The sequence below is a fragment of the Theobroma umbraticum genome, unplaced genomic scaffold (genome assembly GCF_002168275.2).
Source record: "Theobroma umbraticum cultivar Fairchild unplaced genomic scaffold, ASM216827v3 scaffold_50.0, whole genome shotgun sequence".
Classification (NCBI taxonomy): Eukaryota; Viridiplantae; Streptophyta; class Magnoliopsida; order Malvales; family Malvaceae; genus Theobroma; species Theobroma umbraticum.
Genome location: NW_018397261.1, coordinates 2,781,244 through 2,805,002, shown reverse-complemented (window position 1 = coordinate 2,805,002; position 23,759 = coordinate 2,781,244). Strand labels below are relative to the sequence as shown.

General features: G+C 30.8%; 2 protein-coding genes and 1 non-coding gene across 3 annotated transcripts; 1 reads left to right on the top strand and 2 right to left on the bottom strand.

The window, feature by feature from the left end:
- Nucleotides 1-241: 241 nt before the first annotated feature.
- Nucleotides 242-4,939, bottom strand: LOC110418265 (rhamnogalacturonan I rhamnosyltransferase 1-like). The gene is made up of 8 exons (XM_021430942.2): nucleotides 3,669-4,939; nucleotides 3,026-3,093; nucleotides 2,824-2,912; nucleotides 2,508-2,673; nucleotides 2,055-2,344; nucleotides 1,757-1,961; nucleotides 1,505-1,662; nucleotides 242-1,082 (listed from the first exon to the last, which is right to left on the bottom strand). Exons 1-8 carry the CDS (start codon nucleotides 3,970-3,972, stop codon nucleotides 836-838), a joined length of 1,527 nt encoding a protein of 508 aa, XP_021286617.1. The 5' UTR covers nucleotides 3,973-4,939; the 3' UTR covers nucleotides 242-835.
- Nucleotides 4,940-12,043: 7,104 nt separating this feature from the next.
- Nucleotides 12,044-16,092, bottom strand: LOC110418063 (uncharacterized). The gene is made up of 6 exons (XM_021430679.2): nucleotides 15,435-16,092; nucleotides 14,977-15,077; nucleotides 13,972-14,069; nucleotides 13,312-13,514; nucleotides 13,040-13,092; nucleotides 12,044-12,475 (listed from the first exon to the last, which is right to left on the bottom strand). The coding sequence occupies exons 1-6, from the start codon at nucleotides 15,811-15,813 to the stop codon at nucleotides 12,452-12,454; spliced, it is 858 nt and encodes a 285-aa protein (XP_021286354.1). The 5' UTR covers nucleotides 15,814-16,092; the 3' UTR covers nucleotides 12,044-12,451.
- Nucleotides 16,093-18,161: 2,069 nt separating this feature from the next.
- On the top strand, nucleotides 18,162-18,264 carry LOC149527093 (U6 spliceosomal RNA). Its single transcript, XR_016351358.1, has one exon. It is a non-coding gene; the product is annotated as a U6 spliceosomal RNA (small nuclear RNA).
- Nucleotides 18,265-23,759: the final 5,495 nt, after the last annotated feature.

The window sequence follows — 23,759 nt, the reverse complement described above, 5'->3', positions numbered from 1 at the left end:
TAAACTCAAATAAACCACAAAAATGGATCACAGTAAACGGAAATGCTCTAGGGAAGATGTTTAATAATAGGCTAGGCTTGATGGGTTGGGTTGTGAATATCCAATGCGAAATTTAATCGGGCTATCCACTTAACAGACCGAAGTTCACCAACCGCAGTTACGGATCAAGCAACAGCGACAAATAGCCTCACTGATAAGGACTGACCATAATATCCCAACTGGAGGGAAACACCCAAGTTACTCACCAAAAATGTCAAGAACAGCACCATTTAATTTAAAAGATAAGTGTGTAGTAAAGATACTATTCAATGCCTTTCAACCATTCCCGGCATTGATGGGGCCATACTAGAAACAAAAACATTGGTCTGTGTAGGGTGTGACAAGATTGAATTCTAGAATGTGATTTGATATATGCTGGCTAACTAGATTGTGAGCGATTTAAAAGAAACAAAAAATTTCAAGACGGGAGGGTGAAGGATTAACCTTCCACAAGTCCAGTCTCAGTAATCCAAATCTATACTTGCATCCCTCGTGTACAACCACCCATTCTTGATCGGATATCACCCTATAATGGCAGGGCAACTCTTCTATACATGATTCTGATTATTTGCATATACTAATAATTTTGGTGTCCTCCAGCAGCTTCGCATGATCCTCCCAGGCTTTCTTCTAGTTTTTGAGTCCCCAATCATCTCCACAGCTGCCTCCTCCAAAGAAAAACCATCATTGTAGTCATCCATCCTTCTGTAGAGAAACTACCTTTGGGTCTCAGGTGCGATATCTAGCACTCTTAACAAAAAACACTGATAATTGTCACAGTCCCCAGACAGAAAGATCACGTGCTACTTAGTTGCCCATATGATGGTTGCAAGCATTCTTCTGGGTTGGCATAAAAGTAATCCTCTTCTTTAGGTCTGTCTGGGATCACCAACCTTTTTGTTGGTTGCCCCTTGCGACTTTCATGAGTTTCCTTCACAGCAGCTGAGAACTCATCCCAATTAAGAGATCCACCATTGTACTGATCTATCAGATCAACTAAAAGCCTTCTGTCCAATAAAATTGTCTGCTTGAATCCCAGAAATCTGAAGGAGCAATTAACACTACAATTATTACACATTATGACAAATAGTTTTAACCATGCAGAAAAGCAAAATACACCAGAACTACTATCACTTATATGAGAAACATCAAAAAAGCACTCCAGAAAAGGGTAGTTGTAAAATTCCTTAGTTCATGTTGCAATCATTGAAACACAAACAATATCAGATTCCTGAATCTAATAAAAAGGTGGTTAAAAAAATAGAAAGAAAAAGTTTGGCAATAATTTTGCATCAAGAAATAAACAAACTATTGTCCTGTTGATGGTAGAGATATAAATATGGGAATATTTAAACATTTCCAAAATTTTTCATCTCATCTAAGGAAAAAAGGACTGGAATCATTTAATAAATGCAAGACAACCTTTATGAACATATTAAGAACCAATCTATCTGCAGAGCAGTACCTGCGATGGCCTTCTACAACTTTAGCCATGTTTCCATCATATGTAGGAATAAATATATCACTCTCCAGGGAAACAAGATAATCCAATGCTGCCATCTGGGATGAATGATTTTGAAAAAACCTAAGGTCTGATGCCTCCAAGAGAGTCTCCTTCCTAACCTGTTTCAACAAACATATGACTGATTATTGATACAGGATAAAATGAAAATTCTAACATTATTACATTGAATTTGCTGAACTTCCACCTACTTACCAATTTTGGATAAGCTGCAGCAAGACTTGCCATTCTTCTCTCTCCACCATATATTTCACCAGCTGCAATATAGATCTGGTAACTAGTATCAATGTCTAGTGCCTTCAAAGTAAGGGCAGTTTCCTCAGGCGTCAAAGGGCACAAACCATCTTTCCTTTTCAAGTCAGAATTTATTATTTTCTCTTTCCACCAGGGATAAGCATATCTGCCAAAATGGTTGTGCAAGGAAGAGTTAGATTAAAGTTTAAAATGTAGACTTCCTGGTCAATTTATTGTTGAAGATGCATGTACAGCTCACCTCATTCTTGTCAACTCCTCCACCTCCTCATTGTTGCAACCTTGGGTACAGCCAGAAAATGCTAACATGTCCATTTCATATCTAAGATGAAGTACTATAAAAGGACCATTTTGCCTCAGAAGCTTAATAACTCGTTTACCCAACTCCTCTATCTGAGAAGTGAATCTCAAAGCATTAAAATTTACACGACATCGCAGCTTCTGAATATCTAAAGGTTGCCCATTGTTGGCCAGTCGAGCATCAGTTCTATTTAAATGTACAACTTTATACTTCTGTATCAGAGGAAGAATCTGCATGCAATAGATATATACTACTTTAAGAGGGGTATTCGAGAAGGAAAAGAACTGCAAAAGCATATAAACATTTACAAAAAGAGAAGAAAGAACCAAGCTCAATTATAAAGTCTAAATGGCTCTAAGGGCATAAACGACCCACTGATGACAAAGAATTGACCTGATTATGGTAGTAGGATATATCAGACCAACTAACTGGTGGCATGGAAAGCACCAGTCCCATTTCCACTCTCCTCTTAAGCCTATGAGGCAACTCCTTCAATATCCGAACCTCATCTCTCAGTGATGTAATGAAATGATCCACATCAAATATATCTTGAAATTCACTGTCATGTCAATTAAAAATATAATTAGAGATATGTAAGAAAAATAATTCCAGTTCAAAACTACCCGGAACATATTTTAGACCATCCTTTTTAAATCTCGACATTTGCAATATTCAATAGATTAATTAAAGAAAAGTTTAGTTAACACACCTGGGATCAGCCCAGAAGGATGTTTTATCTAGCTCCGGGACTATAAGGGTGACATTTAAATATCTTGCAATGGTAACCATGTCACAAATCTGTCATGTAAACCCAACACGAGAGCAAATCATGAACTTACATAATCTAAACAGAAGCTTAAAAAACGGAAAAAATAAAAAATATGTTTAGATTCCTTGGCTAATGCACTCACTGCTGCTCGCATTTGATTGAGACCTCCATTGCATGAAACCATCAAGTAACCGTTGTTTTTATATACCCCTAGGGTCAACAAACAAAACATCATATCACATTAAAATATAAATTTCAAAACCAGAAAAATTAACACGAGAGAAATATACAAGAACAACGATCCCTAAAAGTTAATGAAAAATAAAATGTAAAAATAACAATATATTGGCATAAAACTATACCCCACATGAAAAATTCCATGCATAAAGGATATCGCATTTCAAGCAAACATATCGCACTAGATAAACAAAAGGACATAATTCGATCAAAACTAAGATGATGATGTAAATATTGGGGAGACTCAAATTGAATTCGATCAGCATTACTATATCTAAATAACTGCACTTTAGGCATTGAAGAGATCGCCAATTGAAAGTGCTCAAAGACCCAATGAAAATCTGTCATTTTTTATTGCTTTTTTCCCCTCAAATAAGAATTTAGATAAACCTAAAAGTATTCAACCCAGTTTCCTGTTTCCAGTAAAGACTAGCTCAATTTCTTCCCCTAATTTCACCCAAAACAATGCATAATAAAGAAACAATATACTAAAATCAACAGAAATTTAATTAATTTTAAAAAAAGGAAAAAGAAGAGGAAAAACTTACTTTTGGGAGGAAGGACACGGGCGGGAACGGAGGGGACTGTGTCTTCAATAACGGAAACGGAGGAATCCTGATGAGAGAAACAGGAAGGCCAACCCTTAAGGACGCGTGGTCCCCACGTCTCTCCCAAAGCCGTTAATTGTACGATGCAAGTCCACAGCAACACCGATGTGGTGGCGCGTATCATCCACAGCTTCATTCTCGAGCTCTTCAACTTCTCCACTCTCTCCCCGCCGCCTCCTCCTCCCCCTTTCATCACCCCCATTCTTATCCCTCCCTTTCTCCCTAACCCCTCAACACTGCACATCTCCAACAACAACGATAATCCCCACTCTCCCCCTCATCCCCCAATACGACTCCGCTTCGTTCGTTTCAAATTCGATCAATGTATGTTGATTGTCAGATAATTTTCGCCCAATTTAGTAACCACCCGAAAAAAAAGGGAAAACATTCCCTTCCTGTGCTTTTATTTTCCAAAAAATAAAACCTAACAGAATCTTCGAGATCCGATAACTTACAAAATTTCAACAAAATATTCAAAATCAATCAAAGAGATCCACTTGTTTCCTCTTCTTCCAAATGAAACTCAACAAATTAACAAATTCCAATCGAATAATAAACTAATTTTCAAAAAAAAAAAAAAAACTCCTCCTCCTCGTGGGCGATCAAATCACTTTCCCGGTAAGATATTACGGTGGAGCTGCCGTTGAAACCCGTGCCTGCCTCGACCATAAGCCAATCCAGAGAATGAGAGAGAAGGAGGAAATTTAGAGAGAGAATAGATTTAGAAACGAGAATATAACGCCGTGTAGTTGGCAATGCATTTACGACGCGAGAGAGAGAGAGGGGGGGGATGCGAGCCGTACACCGATGATCACTTTTTTAACCATAGTTTACGATTCTAATGGGTTGTTGACTAGGGTTAGCTGTTTGACTGCTCTCCATGGTTAACTCGATTTCAACCAATAAATGCCTGCCAGCTGAGTTACAGTATGAGCGGGCCCAAAGTTTCCCCTACGTGGCGACTAATCTTGCGGTGGTAACGCACAGGTGGCCCCCTCTGAGGATGGAGTTTCTTGTATTCGAGTGGATGGGTTTTACGATCGCCGTTAGATTTGGGATGGCATTGAATCATCTGCCGCTACACCGACAATATATCGCGAGAATTTCAGTACGTGGGTGTGTGTCGCCTTAATCAGGATTTACGCAAATATTTGGAAAAATTAAATTATGGGTTTCATTCAATGCTAAAATAACAGCCAAATTTGGAAATTCAAAATTTGAGAAGACCATTAAATTTTCTACGCCGAATTTGGCAAAACTCTTTTCCTGCCAACTGCTTGTATAAAATAAAGAAAATCATTTATTAATAAACTTGTTTCTTAATTGATCCAAAAATTTTAACTAAATTTACTAATTTCGGCAACCAAACATTTTTCTAATTTCTTTTTCCAAAAAATAAAAAAAAAAGAAAATAAGAGATTAGATTCTGGAGAGAAAAATTTGGGTTCAAATTTTCTTTCTAGTTTGGCAGCCTACTACAAAATGCATGCATCAAATTTATAAAGAAAAAACAAAATGGCAAAAGCATATGAAAACACAATGTAACCCTTTCCTTTTCAACAATAATGAACTTTCCAATTAATTGTACTAACCTTATTTGCTTTGACGCAATGTTATATATTATTGGCATATGAAAACACAATGTAACCCTTTCTTTTTCAATAATAATGGACTTTTCAATTAATAGTACCAGTCTAATTTGCTTTGACGCAATGTTATCTATTATTGGCATATACATGCATGGTTCTTCTGCAATTTAATTTTTAAATTAAATTTAAGTTATAAGTTTTGTAGGTTGACGTCGTTTTTCCTTGCAAGCATGCTCATTCAAATTGTCCTGACTTCTTGAATTGTATGTTTCAACCACCTGTTCCCTTTTACCTGGTTGATTTTCCTTTTGGGTCATATACCTAGTTGGGATTTAAGTTATCGTTTTTTTTTTCTAAAATAATAGCCATTTAATACCTTAATAGAGTTATTACTTAAGTATTAAAAAAGTAATTCTGTAATATAATTGTTTTGTTAATGAAATCCAATAAATTGTAAATTTAAATAATTTATCTGCAAATGAATTTTACTGTATTAGTTTTGGAATTAGCTTAAATTTATTATATTTAGCAATATGTTGGATTTGAGATTTGACCTAACTTTTATAAAGGCAGCCAAACCATTGAAAACGAGGGTGCACACCACTGAGTTAATGTACAGTATACTAAACTAAACCTTTAACCCCCCCAAAAAAAATACTAATATTTGCAATAAATAACTGTCCTAATAGTTGAAAATGTTGAAAAAGTATGTCGTGAGTTCTAGAACTATGTCCCAAGTCAACAATAATCATATACAATCATTATTAATGGGTTCACTTAAATCTCACAATACTTCAACAACTAAATAAAATCACTTTAATTATGTAGAAAAATAAAATCAAAACATAATATTTAAGTATTTAGTACAATTATAGGTATATATAGTTTTTGATTTGAAAAGTTCGAGTTGAAATTATTTTCTATTAAATTTTTTTAAAAAAAAAAACCAAGGTGTGTAAAAATATGAGATTCATTATTACAACCTAAATGTTATATATTTGTTTTAAAGAAGGTATCTCTAAAATAACAAAGACTTGAAATTCTACTATTACTAATCCTTGTTTGTTTATTTTCAAGGAAAAAAAAAACTCAAAGAAAGCATACGAGATACATACATATGCTCTTGTTAGGGAGTACATTATGGTCAAGTTTCCCCTCATGCCGAATGTCTAATTGAATTGAGCATGTGATATTTCCATCGGGCTCGAATCTCCACAAAAGGAGGGGAAAAACAACAGAAAATAATAAAAAAAAATTGAAAAGAACCCTGAACCGTATTGACAACGGCTCTGCTTTCGACCCATTTTGCTGTCGGAGTGTCGGTTGCGCCGTTAAGACGGCGTTTCTGTGTCAGAACGGTCACTCCATCGGGATGCCAGGTGTAACAATCCTAACGCTCTTCCACTCCATCAGATCGCTTGATGCCAGGTCAGTGGGCTCCATCGACAACGTGATTAAGATGTTCGTGCCCACAAAGACAGATATTTTTTGTTCACGCGCTCCAGGCAGTGGTGACGGTGATCCAAACTTAAAAGATTAGAAATCTTTGAACCATGAAGTTGACGCGGTTAAATGGCGATGGTTTATTTTTGTGCTCGACGTTGTTGGGGGTTTGCATACGTGGCGAGATCCTTGCACGGGTGCAGATGATCCGGAGGGATGTAATAGTTCATCTTTGATGGGAACTTGAAACCTAAACCACGGGCCAGGATCCTCTGCGACAATAGGGGAGAGGATTCACCACCATCTTGTTTGATAGATTTAACATCCTATCCGCTGTATCTGACGTGGGTCCTCTTGAACAAGGGTAGGTGACTTTGAATATTTCCATTTCCATATTTTTTTGTTGGGATTTTTTTGTCCCACAAATTAGATTTTTGTTAGTATAAGATCTTAGATTCTGGACCCATAGTAATATTTTCAATTTAACTAAATTGTAATGCTAATCAAGATGAATTTTTCCATTTTTTTTAAAAAAAAAGCATAGCATTTTTCATTTGTAAATTTCATAATCAATCATTTCAGTGGAATTAATTGATTCATCTACTTTGGAGAAACAAAGTAGACAAAGGTACATATCATAGTGGTTTTTGCTATCCTTGTATTCCTTTGTTTGTTCTCGTTCGTTTTAAGTCAATGGATTTTCATTTAAAGTAATAAATTTCAAATACATAACATAGAAATACGTGTATGCATGTTTTCTCTTACGACATGTCCCTAAAAAACTCTTCCTCAGCATTAATATACATCAATTTTGGTTTAATTTTACTCATCATAATGTAATTTGGCAGAAATAGAAAAGGGTCAATCCCTTTAAAGAGAAGTAGTAACCAGAAAATAATTAAATGCAGCCCCTCCCCCCCGCAATGACTAATAATGGATTGTAACACTTAAATAAAACATGGTTGGAAAGTGACATACTAGGAAAATCTCCATGGCAAACTCTCTTCCAAAGCATATATATGAATAATGACAATAAAAAGGAAAAGGGTCGATCTCTATCTTAATGCCATTTCAACGAAACAAGAAAGGATGAAACTGATAGCTTATTCATTTCTTTTGTTTTTTTTTTTGGTATGGTTGGAATGAAATTTTAAATAAAAGATTGATCAAATTTTTATGCTCTCTTGGTATAAATTGGATCTATACTCAAATATTTAGTTTATAAATTAGTACATAATTTCTTACTTAAACAATAAAATTCAAAATTTTCTTTCTCAAATGAAAAAAAAAACCTGAATCTAACCATAAATGAGTAAAGTAAGAAAAAGGGGCAATTAACAAAAGGTTAGTGCTTTAATTAGCCTTTTCTGAAGCTAATCATTCCACCATACATAAATTATCTTTCTTTCAGATGTTAAATAAGGATGATTGTGCAGATTTGTTGCTGACTATGTTAAAAGAATGACCAATATTTGTTTTACATATATAATCTTTTTCTTTCTCTAGGTTGGTAACAATATTAATACTAAGAAAAGAAAGGTAGCTAGCCATATCGTTCAGAAACCTATAATAAATTTACGTACAAGGAATCGGTTTCATGCACGTGTTCCATACCAAAACCCTTCTCCTCCTTCAAAATTCTCTGTTTATGTTTGCGTTGCCGACCCATCCATGGAATAACTGGCTCCTACCATTTCATGCTTTTTATTTCTTCACAAATACTTTAACATGGGAAAAATCAAAAGAAAGTATTGAGAAATTTTATATATATATATATATATATATATTCATTTGTGATTGTAATTAAAACGATGTTTGAGCTGTTCCTACACTTGCCGACTTTCAAGATTTGAGAAATATTAAAGTTGATGTGGAACCAAAGCCCAAGATGCTTGTTGAGAAGAGGCTTCTTTGAAAACGACTGATCAACGAAATGGTCCTCCTATTAATATTTTGATTTATTGAAAATGACACATTTTTTATTAGACTACAAAATTGTGGCGTGCTAGCATTCTCTTTAAAGAAAAGATAAATGAACATTATGGCTCTTGTATTTATTTATTAGATACAAAAGAGACGTTCCCCATGTTTATAGACCAAAACTCCAAGGCCTAACAAAGAAGAAGATCCCATCTCCATATCAATAGGACCTTACGACTTTGAAAGGTGGCATCACTTTTTTGGTCAAATGACTTATTTAGAAGGGCATTAACAAGTGGTCTCTATAGGAAAATGTACTCTAAGGATTATATAGTTTGATACTTTAATTGTAATTAAAAAAACTTACAATCGTGAGCAATCACAAAATTAATTAACAATTTAGTTTCCCGTAATCAAGATTTTACTTTGTCTACCATTACGTTTTGTGGTTAAATTCAACTATATAAATTGGTCAAACGAAAACTCCAATCACAATTCCAAATAAAACCCTGAGGTGGGTTTCCGGCTCAAGGCGGTGAGGAGGAAAAAGAGAGCAGGATTTGCAGGCAGGAAGATACCCTACGGCACAAGGCAAAAGGGCCAATGTGGCACTTAACGATATTTTCTAAGTCTTTGTAAGTTAATTAAATAAGGTGAAATATTATTAAAAAGCGAGCAACTAACCGCATCATATTAGAAAAAGAGACAGTGAGACCAACCAAGGCGGCCAAGATAATATTCCTAATTAACAACATGGTTGGAACCAGCACAAAAATGGAGATTCCCTAATCTCAATTCTGAGACACACATGGCAAAAAGGAAAAAGCCTGTTTGATGGGATTCCATAAAGCCAATATTAGTGGAATAATAAATACATAAAGCCCAAGGATCTGGTCTCCTTCATGCCTAATGCAATTATACAAAACACTGAAGAATATATATATATAAAAAATCACCATCCCTTTGATTTATCTAAATACAATATGATGAGTCTCCCCTTTCCGATGGTTTACTTGATGCAAGAGGATTGTTTTAGAGTTGCTATGTGTAGGGTTTGTGCTTCTCTCACCCTTATCTAACCAAAAAACAAAAAAATTCAATGGAAATTAAACATGTTTGTTAGCTATGAACCCAATGTTTAGGACAATTCATGTCTTTAATAGTTTATAAGAGTAAAATGCACATTATCTCAAACATATTGTTAATCTAGACAAATTAACTCAAAAGAATCTTTTTAAGTATGTGGCGTATATTTATAATCCATATCTATTTATAGATTATATAAATATATTTAGATCAAAGAAAATAAACATTTTACCCATTATGCTTTTAAACAGTCATTTACCGTTTTAAATAATTTTTAATTATTTTGTAACTAATATATATAATTGTATGTGGCAGTAGTACTATCAATCATTGAAATTCAAAGTAAGAAGTAACAACAATTGCTAAATAGGATAAAGTTTAATTTTATTTCTAAATTGTTATTTTAATTATTATATAAATAATATTTCCTATTATACATAATCATATCAAGTAAAAATTGGAATACAAATTAAGAATTAGGCACAACTGCCAAAATGGGATAGTCTAATTTTACTTCTAAATTATCATGTTAAATATGAATAAGATTTATCCAATTTGCAAATAAAAATTCTAATTGCATTGGACTACTTTTTTTAAAAAAAATTTCTTAATTTTAATAGAATTGTATAATTTATAAATTAATATTACAAAATTTGAAGCATTCATATTTCAAGCTTTATATTTTTTAAAAAAATTGTATTATATCTAACTTTTATTAAAAATTGAAAAAAAAAGTACTCACGTGCAAACGCTCATGACAACAAATACTAGAATGTATATACAAGTGTGAATGTGTGCAAAACTATATATATATTTGGAAAGATGTGTACAAAACTATTGATAGATGAAAAAGAACATCATTCTTTAATATATTTTTAAATTACCATTTTGAAGAATGTTTTTATCAAAATTAATAATAGTTTATTTGATAGAAAAGAGTTCTTCCTTTTATTAATTGCTTTATTTTAGTAAGTATAGACACCCACTTTCTTCAAAATAATAGTAATAATAATAATAGAATTAAAAAAAATACAAATAAAGAAATTTTGAAAATATAAAAAAATCTAAAAAATGAGAAACAGAAAAATAAAAAAAATCAGAAAAATTACAAGAAAAATGAAAAAAAAAAAAACAGAACCAAAACATATTGAATTAAAAAAATTTATAGTTTTGACAGTTTCTTTGGACTTTAGTCATTATGGACCTTTTAGATCTTCGTTTTTAATAGGTGTAATTTTTACGTAAATTGTTGTGGTAAATTGATGTTAAACGGGTAATAATTTTTTAGTTTTTCTATTGAAATTATATTTATTTTGGAGTTTTTATATTTGGTAGTGTTTCGTTTTTAAAAGTTTAGTAATAATTATGACTGAAATAAAAAATGAACCCCTAAACTATATGCATTTTTACAATTAAATTCTTATATTTTTATCATACCCCATTAAGTTTTTTTTTTTAATTTGTATCCAATTGAGTTTTTATTCTTTTTATTTTTTTCCTCATTGATTTATTGTCTAGTAATAAAAATGTGGTAGACGTGACAACTATCACTTATTGCATACGTAAGATCTAATATACCATGTTGATGTAAGAAAAGTGTTGCTAACGTGACACGCCATACATGCCATGTCATTAGCTCTTTGTTGTAGTTGTGGACTTGATACACCACATCACAAGAAATTTCACATCATTAGCCTTTATTGTATTTAATCAACATGCTATGTCAAATTTTGTATGCAATTGTCATTGGAAATAATGTCCATTATTTTTACATTACAAGATAAGGATTCGATTAAATAAAATAAGCAAACAAAAATTCAATTGAATAAAATTTTAAAAAAAACTTAATTGTGTATGATAAAAGTACAAAAACTCAATTACAAAACGCATACAATTCAAGAACCTTTTTACTATTTAAGCAAAAAATTATTTTATTGATGAAAGGCTAATAAAAAGTTAAATTATTAAACAGTAATATGAATTGCTGTACACAGGCTTTTTTTTTTTTTAAATTTTAGGTGTTGAATCGAAAGAAAAATACTAGGATGGTTAAATGGAGAAAAAACCTAGAGTTAAATGATGTTAGTAACTAGTGTATCCTAATAGTGAGGTTTACGTTTTATTATTTTTTAATTACTCTAATTATAAAAAATGGATATCAAATACTATCTAAATTAAGTTTGATATTTCATTACAACTTTTTTACATATATAGTTTACAAACCTTTTTTTGTACATACTACAGATAAGAAATGCATTTAAATTCCAAATAACAATGACAATCTACTGTATTATTGATTCTGAATTCTATATCTGTGTATTATGATATTTTGGTATTTTGTACATACTAAAATCTGACCCACGCGAATCGCGTACCAAACACTAGCACAGGGGAGTAAGTTGAATGAAAATTAGATTTACTAAACCACTGCTTTTGCGGGTAAATCATTAAAAAAAATTCTTTACACACACAGCCAAGTTGGCACCCCTACCACCCTCCTAAAAGAAAAGAAAAGAAAAGAAAAACCATGTGGCAAAGAAAATGAAACACCAATGCCAATGGTTTCTTATATTGACACACACAGCTACCAATTACCTGCCAGCCCTTTATTCTACAGCAAGTGTTTTAACTTTCCAATCTGATGATAGCAATGATTCACCATGTTGACACCAGCTTCTGCATCCTCTATGATTTGTCCTTCTCCTCATCCTGCAATTTAGAACAAAATATAAATACATTCATTTAAAAGATCTATCCAGTGTAAGAAAGAGCTTTTAGCATATCGACACATTAAACTGGAATTGGTTGGAACTTGGAAGGAAACTGTAATGCAATGAAACTGCAACTATGCTGTGCTCATGTGTCCAACAACTCAAGCATAGACCATTATATTACGTCCTTAATAAATTACATCAGGCAAAATCATAATTTTGGGTCATACTATACAAAGAAGCCTGCCTCCCTTTCCTGTTTACTTTTTCATTTTTTTTTTCATTTTCAAATGATAAAATGATTCTGTTAAACTGAAACTGAGTATAACCATAAAATCAGAAAGCTACAAGAATCTAGAAATCACATTGCTTTGGATTCAAGCTCATTTTTTTTTTGTAAAGTCTAACTTAGGTATATGAATTCACTCACATCAAATAACTTTTATTTTCACTTTTAGTAGTCCAAACTACCCCAAGCAATTTGACAAAGATATGAATCAGAACAAGACATAGTCCATAAACCTAAATACAGTCAAATGAAGAATGGGAGAACTGTGCTTACCGAACTGTCCACCATTTTATCAAAATCATCATCAAAGCCCTCATCTCCATCATCTAAAGCACCAAACATATGATTAGCACATTAAAAGCAGTTCACATAAAAAAAATTTTCTCTAGAAGATTCCTTTTCATTTGCACCAATTGCTAGGTATATCAGCAATCTTGACTATAAAAACAGGAATGCACACTCTAATATAGAAAAAGAAAATCCATTTCAAAGGAATAAGGACAATTAACAGACCACTTTAATGTTTCAAGAAAGAAATTTTGTACCAGGGCCTTCATCACTGTCATCACCCAAAAGGAATATATCCAGGTCCTGTTCAGTGGATGAGGTTGAAGTTTTACTATGCTCTTTGGTTTCCTTTGCCTGTGGTTTAGAAGTCATTTCAACATTTGAAGATTCCTTCACTTTTTCATCTGTAACTTGTTCTGCAGAACTTTGCTTAACATCTTCCATGTACCGCTTCTCATAACTATAAGGAATCATAAATTATCAGGCTTACTGCTACTTAAAAGAAAATGATGAATCAAACCTAAGGAAATGTGCATCGGCGTGAGGAAAATTCTGAAAGTACTTTGGGATCCAAATGTCCAATTATCTAAGCAATTAATTCTAAGGATCTGTTTTGATAAATTTCAAAAGTCAATTGAAAAGAAATCAATGCTAAACAAATTAAACAGATGTGTTGCAAAGACTTAATTATACTATGTTGGAATCATAAACTTGGTGAACCATTTTATTTAATTATTTTTGGTTTGAAATTTGAGCAAAATTTTTAAATTACATAAACTAAAGAAAAAGGACAAGTGCAGGGAAGCATTCATAATCTGAACTACCAAGATTGAGACAAGGTCATTTAAAATGAAGCTGAGAGTTTAAATTCAGAAAAAAAAAAAAGGATGCTTAACATTGAAAGAAAGGTTACTTACGGTGCAATGTGACTGCTTACTAGCATGAAGTATATCCTCCAGAATTTCCTTTCTCGCATAACACGTGGGCACAACTCATATCTTAACTTTGAAATTTCCTGGAATTAGCAATAAAAGAACATAAAGGCATAGTTTTAAGAAATAGTATACTTTAGTTACTGGAACTGTCAACATCCATATTCTCATGCATGTATGATTATGCTTATCATGCTAAACATAAAAAGTTACATTCGTAGTTTATATGAAGTAAATACACATTAGACTGGTCAATTTTCCCACAAAGAATTCAGATTAGAAATTGCATTAAAAAAAAAAAAACTCAGAGTTAAAAGAGAACACAAAAAATGTTGCATATGATTCAAACCTCATTGAATGAATTTTTTTATTTTTTTGAAAGTTAACCTCATTGAATGATTTACTTCCAACACATGGCCGTATTTCCAACAAAGACAAAAATAAAACACTAAACTATCGCTTTGCCAAGTTTGATGCAGACCATGTTAATAGTGGATCATAAGAAAAAAAAGAAGAAGCTAATTTGCATTTTTAACTAGATTCAAAAGGATCACCATCATTTTCAATCTATATTCTTGGTCAGCACTTTTCAATATCTCGCAAACTCTTTTCCTAAGGATTCTAGAAGATTATGGCTACCATCTGCCTATTATATTTCATCAAATTGGCAAATGAGTATGGGATAATGTTAGAAAATTTTCTTCTTCGAATGCAACACTAAGAATAGACAAAATGATGACTGATTGGATGGAAAGAAATCCAAATGCAATTATATTTATGTAGCCGTTGAATATATTCTAAATTTTTTTGCATACAATTATCATTTTAATCATTCATATCATAAAACAAGATCTTAAAACCTTCAAAATGAATTAATACCTTTATTATTTGACAACCTGTTTACTCAAAAGATTACATGCGTTAGAAATTAAGTATACTTTTTATAGACAACTAAAAAGAGTTCTCACTCTGCATCAACAATGTATATACCTTAACCGTTGAGAGCACAAGATTGGCATGTTTTTCTTGCCACTCCGTAAGATCTTGCCTTACATTTGAGACAGTAGGAACATCAGAAATTGGCGAATAATCTGCAAATCCAGATGCTCATCAAATTAACTCACCGTTAAATGCAGATAAAAGAAGAAGAAAAAAGGCTATATGCCTTTCTCTTCTTTTTTTTTTATCATTTTCATTTTACTCTATTTGAACTACCTAATTCCTAAAATACACTTCAGAAACGACATTCTTAATTAGAATAAATTCTAAACATAGAACATTAGAATTAAGCTTAAAGCTTGTACCACTACATTTGATAAAATGAAATTCTAAAGTTTCTTTCTCAGTAAACAATCAGAGCATTGACTTTTCAAACTCACAAATTCACTTTCCAGTTTTCCACTGCCTACTTTTTCTCAGCATCCAAACAAAGTTAACGAAGTATTTACCGGGCAAAGGAAAATCCTGAAAGGTGCTCAAAGTAATCCCCTTGACAAAATCTCTTAATTCTTCATTAATTCCAAACCTCTCCAGTTCTTTCTCTTGCTCCACCTGCGTCTCCGTATTCTGTGTCGGCGCGATCCCCTCGGCGAGAGACGACTTGATAAGGTCGGCTCGCTTCGCGGCTTCCGCTCTGATCTGGTCTGCTCGTTTCGACGCCTCCGCCGCGATCCCCTTCGACCTTTTCGAAGCCTCCGTAACTATATCGCCGAGCTTGGCGGAGCCAATGGTCAACTCTGAGGACCGCCGAGCCGCTTCCTTTGTCAGCTCCGAGGAGCGTTTTGCTGCTTCCTCCGCGAAGCTTCGAGCCTTGTTCCAAATGTCCATTTCGGTCCAAGCCCAAGGCCAATGTCCACGTTTCTTCTTCGTTCTTCCTTTCCTTGTTACTTTGATTTCCTCGTTGGAATGGTTAACGGATAGAACTTGATGAACTCAGGTATGTATTTTTGTTTGTTTTTTTGGGTGTTAACGTGTGCAGTGACAGTTACCATCTTATCCTACACGCGCGCTTGGTCTTGTGTCTTGTTCCACTTCATATTTAATTTGGCTTTAGAGCTAAATATATTCCGGTTAACTAGAGCTTTGTTCATTGTTTGGTTGGTATACATGAATACAACATTTTATAATACATATATAGGTATGTAGGTGTATATATATATATATATATGAAGTCTTATACAAGTTTTGAAATTAAAATTTATACACATTTTTATTGTGTGATATTTTATCTAAATTTATATTAAAAATCAATTTAGATTTTAATGAAATTTTATTAGATGTGAATTACTTATAAATTTAAATTAATTTAAAGAGCAAATATCTTTAGTGGATAAAACTCTTATGGTATCTATGGTTCGCAAAAGAAATAGTTATTATGCAAGAATAGTATAAGAGGAATAACTATTTTATAATTTGATTCATAAAATGGAATATAGACAGAATACTATTAATCTATTATGATATTTGGTTAGCAAAAAGCATGTAAAAGAATATGTAAGGAATAAGTGTAAAATACCATTTTATCCTTCAATTAAAAATTAATATTTAAAAATTTAATGTATATTTTAAAAATTTTACACCAAATATCATTTTATCATTAATAAAATAATAACATTTTATTAAAAATAATATTTTAATTAAAGATTTTCGACACTTGAAGATATCTATTGAATTTTGAAACTATAAAAAAATAAAAATCAAGAAAATAACAAAAAAAAAGACAGATAAACATAAAAAAGGGTAAGGATAGGTTTGCCCCAATCTTATGTCATATCTCATTTTGAAAGGAATCGTGACTGACGTATGGACCTATGTAGATATGACCTATTAGGCCCAAGTAAATCCGAATTCATAAATGCATCGGCTAGTCATACTTCATATTGATATATATAAGTTCATTCATAATCAAAATATTCAATAATTCAACAAAGCCAACTTAATATGAAACTTCTCAACATCAAGTGTGGTGTCATCATATATCATGTAAATATTCACAATGTTAAACATCTGGGGTTTGGCTAGTATCTCGTGTCTATGTTGCTATGGTTCATCCTCCATAGTCTTAATATCAACATGCACCCATATCTAGGGCTTAACACAATATGCGAAAACGTAAACATATTTATCAATATTGTTTTCATATTATAGTTCATTATAAACAAAACAGTTTATAACTGGAGTAGACACACTGCAGAGTGTACAACAACATCGGAAGGCTGGAAAGAAGGTTTTACCACACCAACCACGAACGAGCTGGGCTATTACTTCACAAGCTATCTAGCCAAACAATCTACTAATCTGAATCAAAATAGGAGAAAATAACGTGAGTCACAAAAAAATTGTGAGTGGATATGGGAATGGAACACAAATAAGAGTTTTTTTTTTTGCAATAAATCATTGTTGCAAAATAATTATGACAATTATATAACTATAAATGCATTCAAAACTCATGATGCTAAAAATATAGTATTCATATCAAAACTCAATTTACAAAATGTTTGCAAGGAGAAACTATAAGTAATTTATAAACTTCCAAGTTCAACATCTAACATTTAATCGAGAATGAACCATTCATTTAATAAATCATATCAATACATACCATAAGCAAACTAAGGGGAGAATGGGTACTTTCGCTCAATTCATCCCAGTGGTATTCTTACTCCCACACTATAACTCATAAGGAGGGGAAAAGTGATATGACTTTTAACTTAATCGTGTGATATTCTTACCTTCATATTGGGACTAGAGCCAACATACAAAAAGGGAAAAGTAGCGTATTGGGCAAGTTTAATCTTGTGATATTCTTATCCCCACATAGAGACTAAAGTCAAATATATGTAAAGGAAATGGATGAGGCGCTCACCAATCTCATCCTTGTGGTATTCTTACACCATACTAAGACTAAAACCAATCACTATATAGTTGAAATTTTATAAAAAATCATACCAATTTATGTTAAACACATGAATCAAGGAAAAGTGGAGACCTTCTCAATCCACAATCATAGTACTTACATTCAAAAACTAAAACCAATCATAACACAGTTTATAGAAGATCATACCAATTTATGTTAAACACATGAATCAAAGAAAAGTGGAGACTTTCTCAATCCACTGTCATAGTACTTACATTCAAGAACATTTTAATCATTCATAACGATCCTTAATCACATATATGTCCTTTTGACGACATTCGATAAAATTGAAACGATACAGAGAAGATTAGCATGGCCCCTACGCAAGGATGACATGCACAAATGGAGAAATGAACCTTAATCACATATATGTAATTCTCATACTCACACTAGCTTGAAGACTGTAATAATCGAGTGGACTATAATCATAAAAAGGCTTGTCTTTTTTGTTGAAAACTAATACATAATAGCATATTTACATATACATATAGTTTTGAAAACCAATTTCCAAAACATTTCCACATCCATAAATACATTTTTTAAAATAAATATTTATGGGATATCATACTCATCAATAAACCCTTAATTATTCAAATCATGCTTTCAACTTTGCATACAAAAATAATTTTAAAAATGGTGTACACACTTACTTCAAAAATGACAACTTTTATAAAAAAGTACCAATCTACTTTAGCAATTCTCGTGGAGTTTTGTTTTTTCTTAGACTTTCAATAATTATAATAATCAATCCTCAATCAACAAATCATGTAATAATCTAATTAAGCCATTCGAAATTAGTCAGATTCATCTATAACTAAATTTTTAGCTTAAACTCATTATTTTACAAATACCCATAAGCAGAAAATTCATAAATTTTTCATTATTATCTCAGTAAGCTTAGATATTAAGTAAAATTGCAAAACCTTTGAGCTCCAGCAACAAACAAAAAATCTGAGCAACAAAACTATATTTTTAGAATCTAAAAGTCAAGTTTTAAAGATTATAAAGCTTAAAAATGTCATATTTTTCTTAAAAACCCAAAACTAATTTTAAAATCATAAAAAATGGTGATTTGATCCAAAAATAGGTTGAGGGAGTTTAAGGTTAGAGAAAATATCTTGGAAAATAGCTAAAGACTGAAAACCCTCGTTTCATATGATATATTTATAGTATTGGCTGTGAAAATATGTTTTTACTTTTTTTTTCAAAAAATGATGTCATTTATCGATAGATCAAGGCCATCTATCAATAGATAGGTTTCAAGGTTATTTTAAAAACTCTCTCATTACTATCAATCTATAAATGGAACTATCTAACAATATATCATCTATCAATAGATTGGGCCATTTATCGATAGATTTGGTTATTTGTGGATAAATCTGATCATCTATTTATAAATGTTCTTTAAGATTGCTTTAAAGAACCTTTTTGGATTGTATCTATCAATTGATAAAGAACATTTATCAATAAATGGGCTTCAGTAAGCAAAAATAAATCTTAGAAACATGTTCAATTGAACTTCTTTAACACCAAACTTATTAAATCATTTTAATACATCAAAACATGAATTTTTTCAATATTAAACTTAGTTTTAAATTTTCAAAATACAAAATTATCCTGCTTACCTAGGGAATTCTTAACTTAGCATTTTACATTAGAGTGGGATTTTACATCCTAATCCTAGATGAACTTAAAAATCTGAAAAGAGATTAAGTTAGATTGAATCAAAACTCAAGATACCAATCCAAGAAGGAATAAAATACATTGGATATGAATATACCCAAGCATCAACGCTAAAAAGGGACTTGAAAAAAAAGAGAGAAGAAAACTAAGAAGAAACAATTGGCAAAGAAGAGAAAATAGGTTTTTTTTTTTTTTGAGTTCTTAAGTTCTTGGGTTCCGATTCCTTTTTCTAGATCTAAGAAAATTGAGTTAGTTTATAAAAAAAACTATTTTGATTAAAGAGATGTAGGATCAAAAGAACTCAATGAATGAGTTGTCTTTTGGAGAGAAGCTCTCACTTAGAGAGAGTGAAGAAGTTAGCAATAAGAAAAAGAAGAGAAGGAAAACTTTTATAACAAAAGTAAACCTATGTCGTTTTAGTTTCCAAGAAAAAGAAAAATTTTGGTGGATTAGATCACAACCCGTATCTTTACCTAAACCAATTCTTAAAGCCCATTTTGGGTACTAAAGCCCAAGAAGATAAATATTATAATATTTTTCTTTAGGCAATTTGAGTTTATAGGAGTATGATATAAGGATTTTGAATTTTAAGACACATTTAGGGAATCATGGAATTTGGTTAATTTAAATAATAATTATTTAAATATAAATCTTTTAAATAAATTTTTAAGGAAGGTTACGAGTGGTAACTTTCTTAAATTTTTTGGAGTAAAAATGTTTATGAGAACATGCCATGAGCGTCGAGGATAATCTCATAAATTATTTTTACAAAAGAGGTTTATTTTAAATAATTATTATCATTAAATAATAATAAAATTACAATATTAATGTTTCTGCGTGAGTTTGATAGAAAAGTAAATAAATAAAGATTCTTTAAGAATAGAATTTCAAAAGGTTATAAGTGATAATTTCTTAAAAATTTCTAAGTGAGAGATTTTTCTTAAATTTTACTATAAATATTGAAGTTTTCAAGCGATATTTCAATATCAAAGAGTTTTTGTTATCTCAATCATGTAAATTTCATAAAAATGCAAATAAATAAGAATTCTCTAATGATGAAATTTCAAAAAGTTATAAGTGATAACTTTTTGAAAATTCTTAAGTCAGAGATTTTTCTTGAATTCCACCATAAGTGTTATTTCCATATCAAAGAGTTTTTGTTTATTTAAAAAATATGAGAATGATAATAAAATTAAATAGTAAATTTAATAAGTTACAAGATGACACATAATTAATTAGGTACCAATTACATAGGTGTTGTGAGAGTGTTAATACCTTCCTCACAAGTAACTACACTCCAAAACCTAAATCTGTCTTCTAGATCAAAATTTTTTTTTAATGAATCTAAGTGAAGCCTAGAACCTCATTAGGGAAAATAAATTCACCTAGGTGGTCAATCGCGAGTCGAATTGTCATAAACGTGAGTCTTGAAACTCAATAGTTTGACTTAAGAGAAGTTGCTATCAATAGTTTCTTATTCAAATGCGATTGGTCACCTAGATAAATCTATTTTTTCTAATAAGATTCTAGGTTTGACTTAAGTTCATTAAAAAAATAAGTTTTGATCTATAAGACAGATTTAAGTGCGAGAATATAGAAACATGTAAAGAAGTTATTAGCACCCTACAATGCTCATTTAATTGGTACCTAATTTATTATATATCTTTTAGCCTTATTAAATTCAATATTTAATTTTTTTTTATTTTTCTAAAGTAAACAACAACTCTTTGATATTGAAATATTCCTTGAGAACTCTAACACTTATAACAGAATTCAAAAAAAATCTCTCACAAATAAATTTGTAAGAAATTATCACTCATAACTTTCTTGAAATTTCATCATAGGAAAATCTTTATTTATTTATATTGAGATTGAAATAAACAAAAACCCTTTGATATTGAAATATCCTTGAAAACTCCAACATTCATGGTAGAATTCAAAAAAAATCTCTCAACTAGAAATTTTCAAAAAACCTATCACTTATAGCCTTTTTAAAATTTCATCATTGGATAGTTTTTATTTATTTACTTTTTATCAAACTTACACAAAAACATTAATAGTGTGGTTCTAGTATTAATTCATGATAATAATTATTTAAAATAAACCTCTTTTGTAAAAAGTAAATTATAAAATTAACCCTAACACTTATGGCAAGGTCTCGTAAACTAATTTTATTTTGAAAAATTTAAGAAAGTTACCACTTGTAACATTTCTTAAAATGTTCATTTAAAATATTTACATTTAATTAATTATTATTTAGATTAACTAATTTTATGATTTCTTGAAATATGTCTTATAATTCAAAATCCTTATATTATGCTCCTCTAAAATTAAATTGCCTAGAGAAAAGATAAACATTATTTACCCTGTTGGGCTTTAATGCCCAAAACCAAGTGGATTCAAGCTAATAGGCTTTAAGAATTGGTTTGAGTCATGGTGTGGGCTGTGATCCAATCCACCAAAATTTTTCATTTTCTCAGAGCCGAAAACGACGCAGTTTTGCTTTTGGTATTAAAGCTTTTTTTCTCTAACTCTTCTTTATTTCTAACTTTTTTCACTGTCTCTAAGTGAAATGCTTTTTTCTAAAAGACCACCTCATACCCTGAATCCTCTTGATCCCCTTGTCCCTTTGTAGTTTTTTTGAACTAATCCAATTCTCCTAAATCTAGGAAAAGAAATCAAAACCCAAAAAACTATTTTTTCTTTCCTTTGCCAATTGTTTATTCTCAATTTTTTTTGTATCTTTTTTTGGGTTGATGCTTGGGTATATTTATACCCAATATGTTTATTTTTTCTTGAATTGATTTTTTGAGTTTTGATTCAATCTAACTTAATCTCTTTTTAAATGTTTAAGCTCATTTAGAATTAAAATTGATGTAAATCTATCCTTATCCTTTTTCATGTTTATCTCTTTTTTTCGTAATTTTCATAATTTTTTTATAGTTTCAATATTCAATACATATCCTCGACAAAATAAAGTGTCTGCACCTACAAAAATATCATAACTTTTAAATAAAATTAATAAATTCAAGAATTTTATATGCTTTCTTTATTTTTTTGTCCTTTTCCATTCTCCCTTTTTTAGCCTGATGCCTTTTTACTTTTCTAACATAATACTCAAATAAATTTTTAAATTATTTAAAAAAAAATTAAATAAAATTTTATTCTTTTATTACATTCAATTAAGTCTATCTATTTTTATTTTGAATTAAATAAGCTCTTATGATTGATTATTGACTAATTGTTTTAATGAAAATATCACTTGTCATTTTATATTCACATGACATTAACATAATATTAATGTAAAAGATAAAAAATACTATATAATCATGTTATTATACTAAATTAACATGTTATGTCATCATCAATTATGATATGCTAATATGTTACATTATTATCAATTATAATATGTTAACATATCACATCAACATGACGTGATATATAATGACAAATAATATTTTGATTAAGTCAATCATTAATTATAAAATCTTATTTAGTTTAAAATAAAAATATAAGAGTTTGATTAAATATAATAAAAGTATAAAAACTTATTTAAATTTTTTTTAATAGTTTAAAAGCTTTTTCTTAGATATTATGTTTTTTTCTTCTCACTTTTCCAACCACAATTAGCAAAACTCGATTCATTGAAGTGTGTCAATCTTGAGTTGTCGACGACTAGATTCCGCTGTTGGGTGCCAAATTAGCATTATCTATGCCAAATCTGGTCGTTGGTGCGTTAAATCAACACTACTAGTTACTGAATCTAGTGATTGCCGCGCCAAATTGACATTGCCAACCACTAATTCTAGTTGTCAACAGTCAAAGCCATACTTCGACGGCCAAAAACTTCATCTCACAAATGAAGCTCTTCCTCTATTTTGTTGAAAAAAAAAAGGAAAGAAAAATAAAAAATAAAAACAAACAATTAGAATTATAAAATTTAGGCATAATACTTGAAAAACTCTTGAATTATTCAAGAAAATTCAAATAAATTTTTATTTTTATTTACTTTTAATTAAGTCATTATACTTTTATTTTGAATCAAATAGGCCTTTATAATTAATGATTGATTAATTATTATAAATTAAAGTATCACTTGTACTTTTATGCTCATATAACGCTGATGTGATATTGATGTGAAAAGTAAAAATACCATATGATCATTTTATCATGTTAG

Coding starts and splice junctions, on each gene's coding strand:
- LOC110418265 (XM_021430942.2), bottom strand. CDS start 3,972: ATGTGCAGTGTTGAGGGGTTAGGGAGAAAGGGAGGGATAAGAATGGGG. Junction 2,345..2,507: donor TATCCTACTACCATAATCAG/GTCAATTCTTTG, acceptor TATTGCATGCAG/ATTCTTCCTCTGATACAGAA. Junction 1,962..2,054: donor GAGGAGTTGACAAGAATGAG/GTGAGCTGTACA, acceptor CCATTTTGGCAG/ATATGCTTATCCCTGGTGGA.
- LOC110418063 (XM_021430679.2), bottom strand. CDS start 15,813: ATGGACATTTGGAACAAGGCTCGAAGCTTCGCGGAGGAAGCAGCAAAA. Junction 13,515..13,971: donor GTAAGCAGTCACATTGCACC/GTAAGTAACCTT, acceptor GATTCCTTATAG/TTATGAGAAGCGGTACATGG. Junction 12,476..13,039: donor ATAAAATGGTGGACAGTTCG/GTAAGCACAGTT, acceptor TCTAAATTGCAG/GATGAGGAGAAGGACAAATC.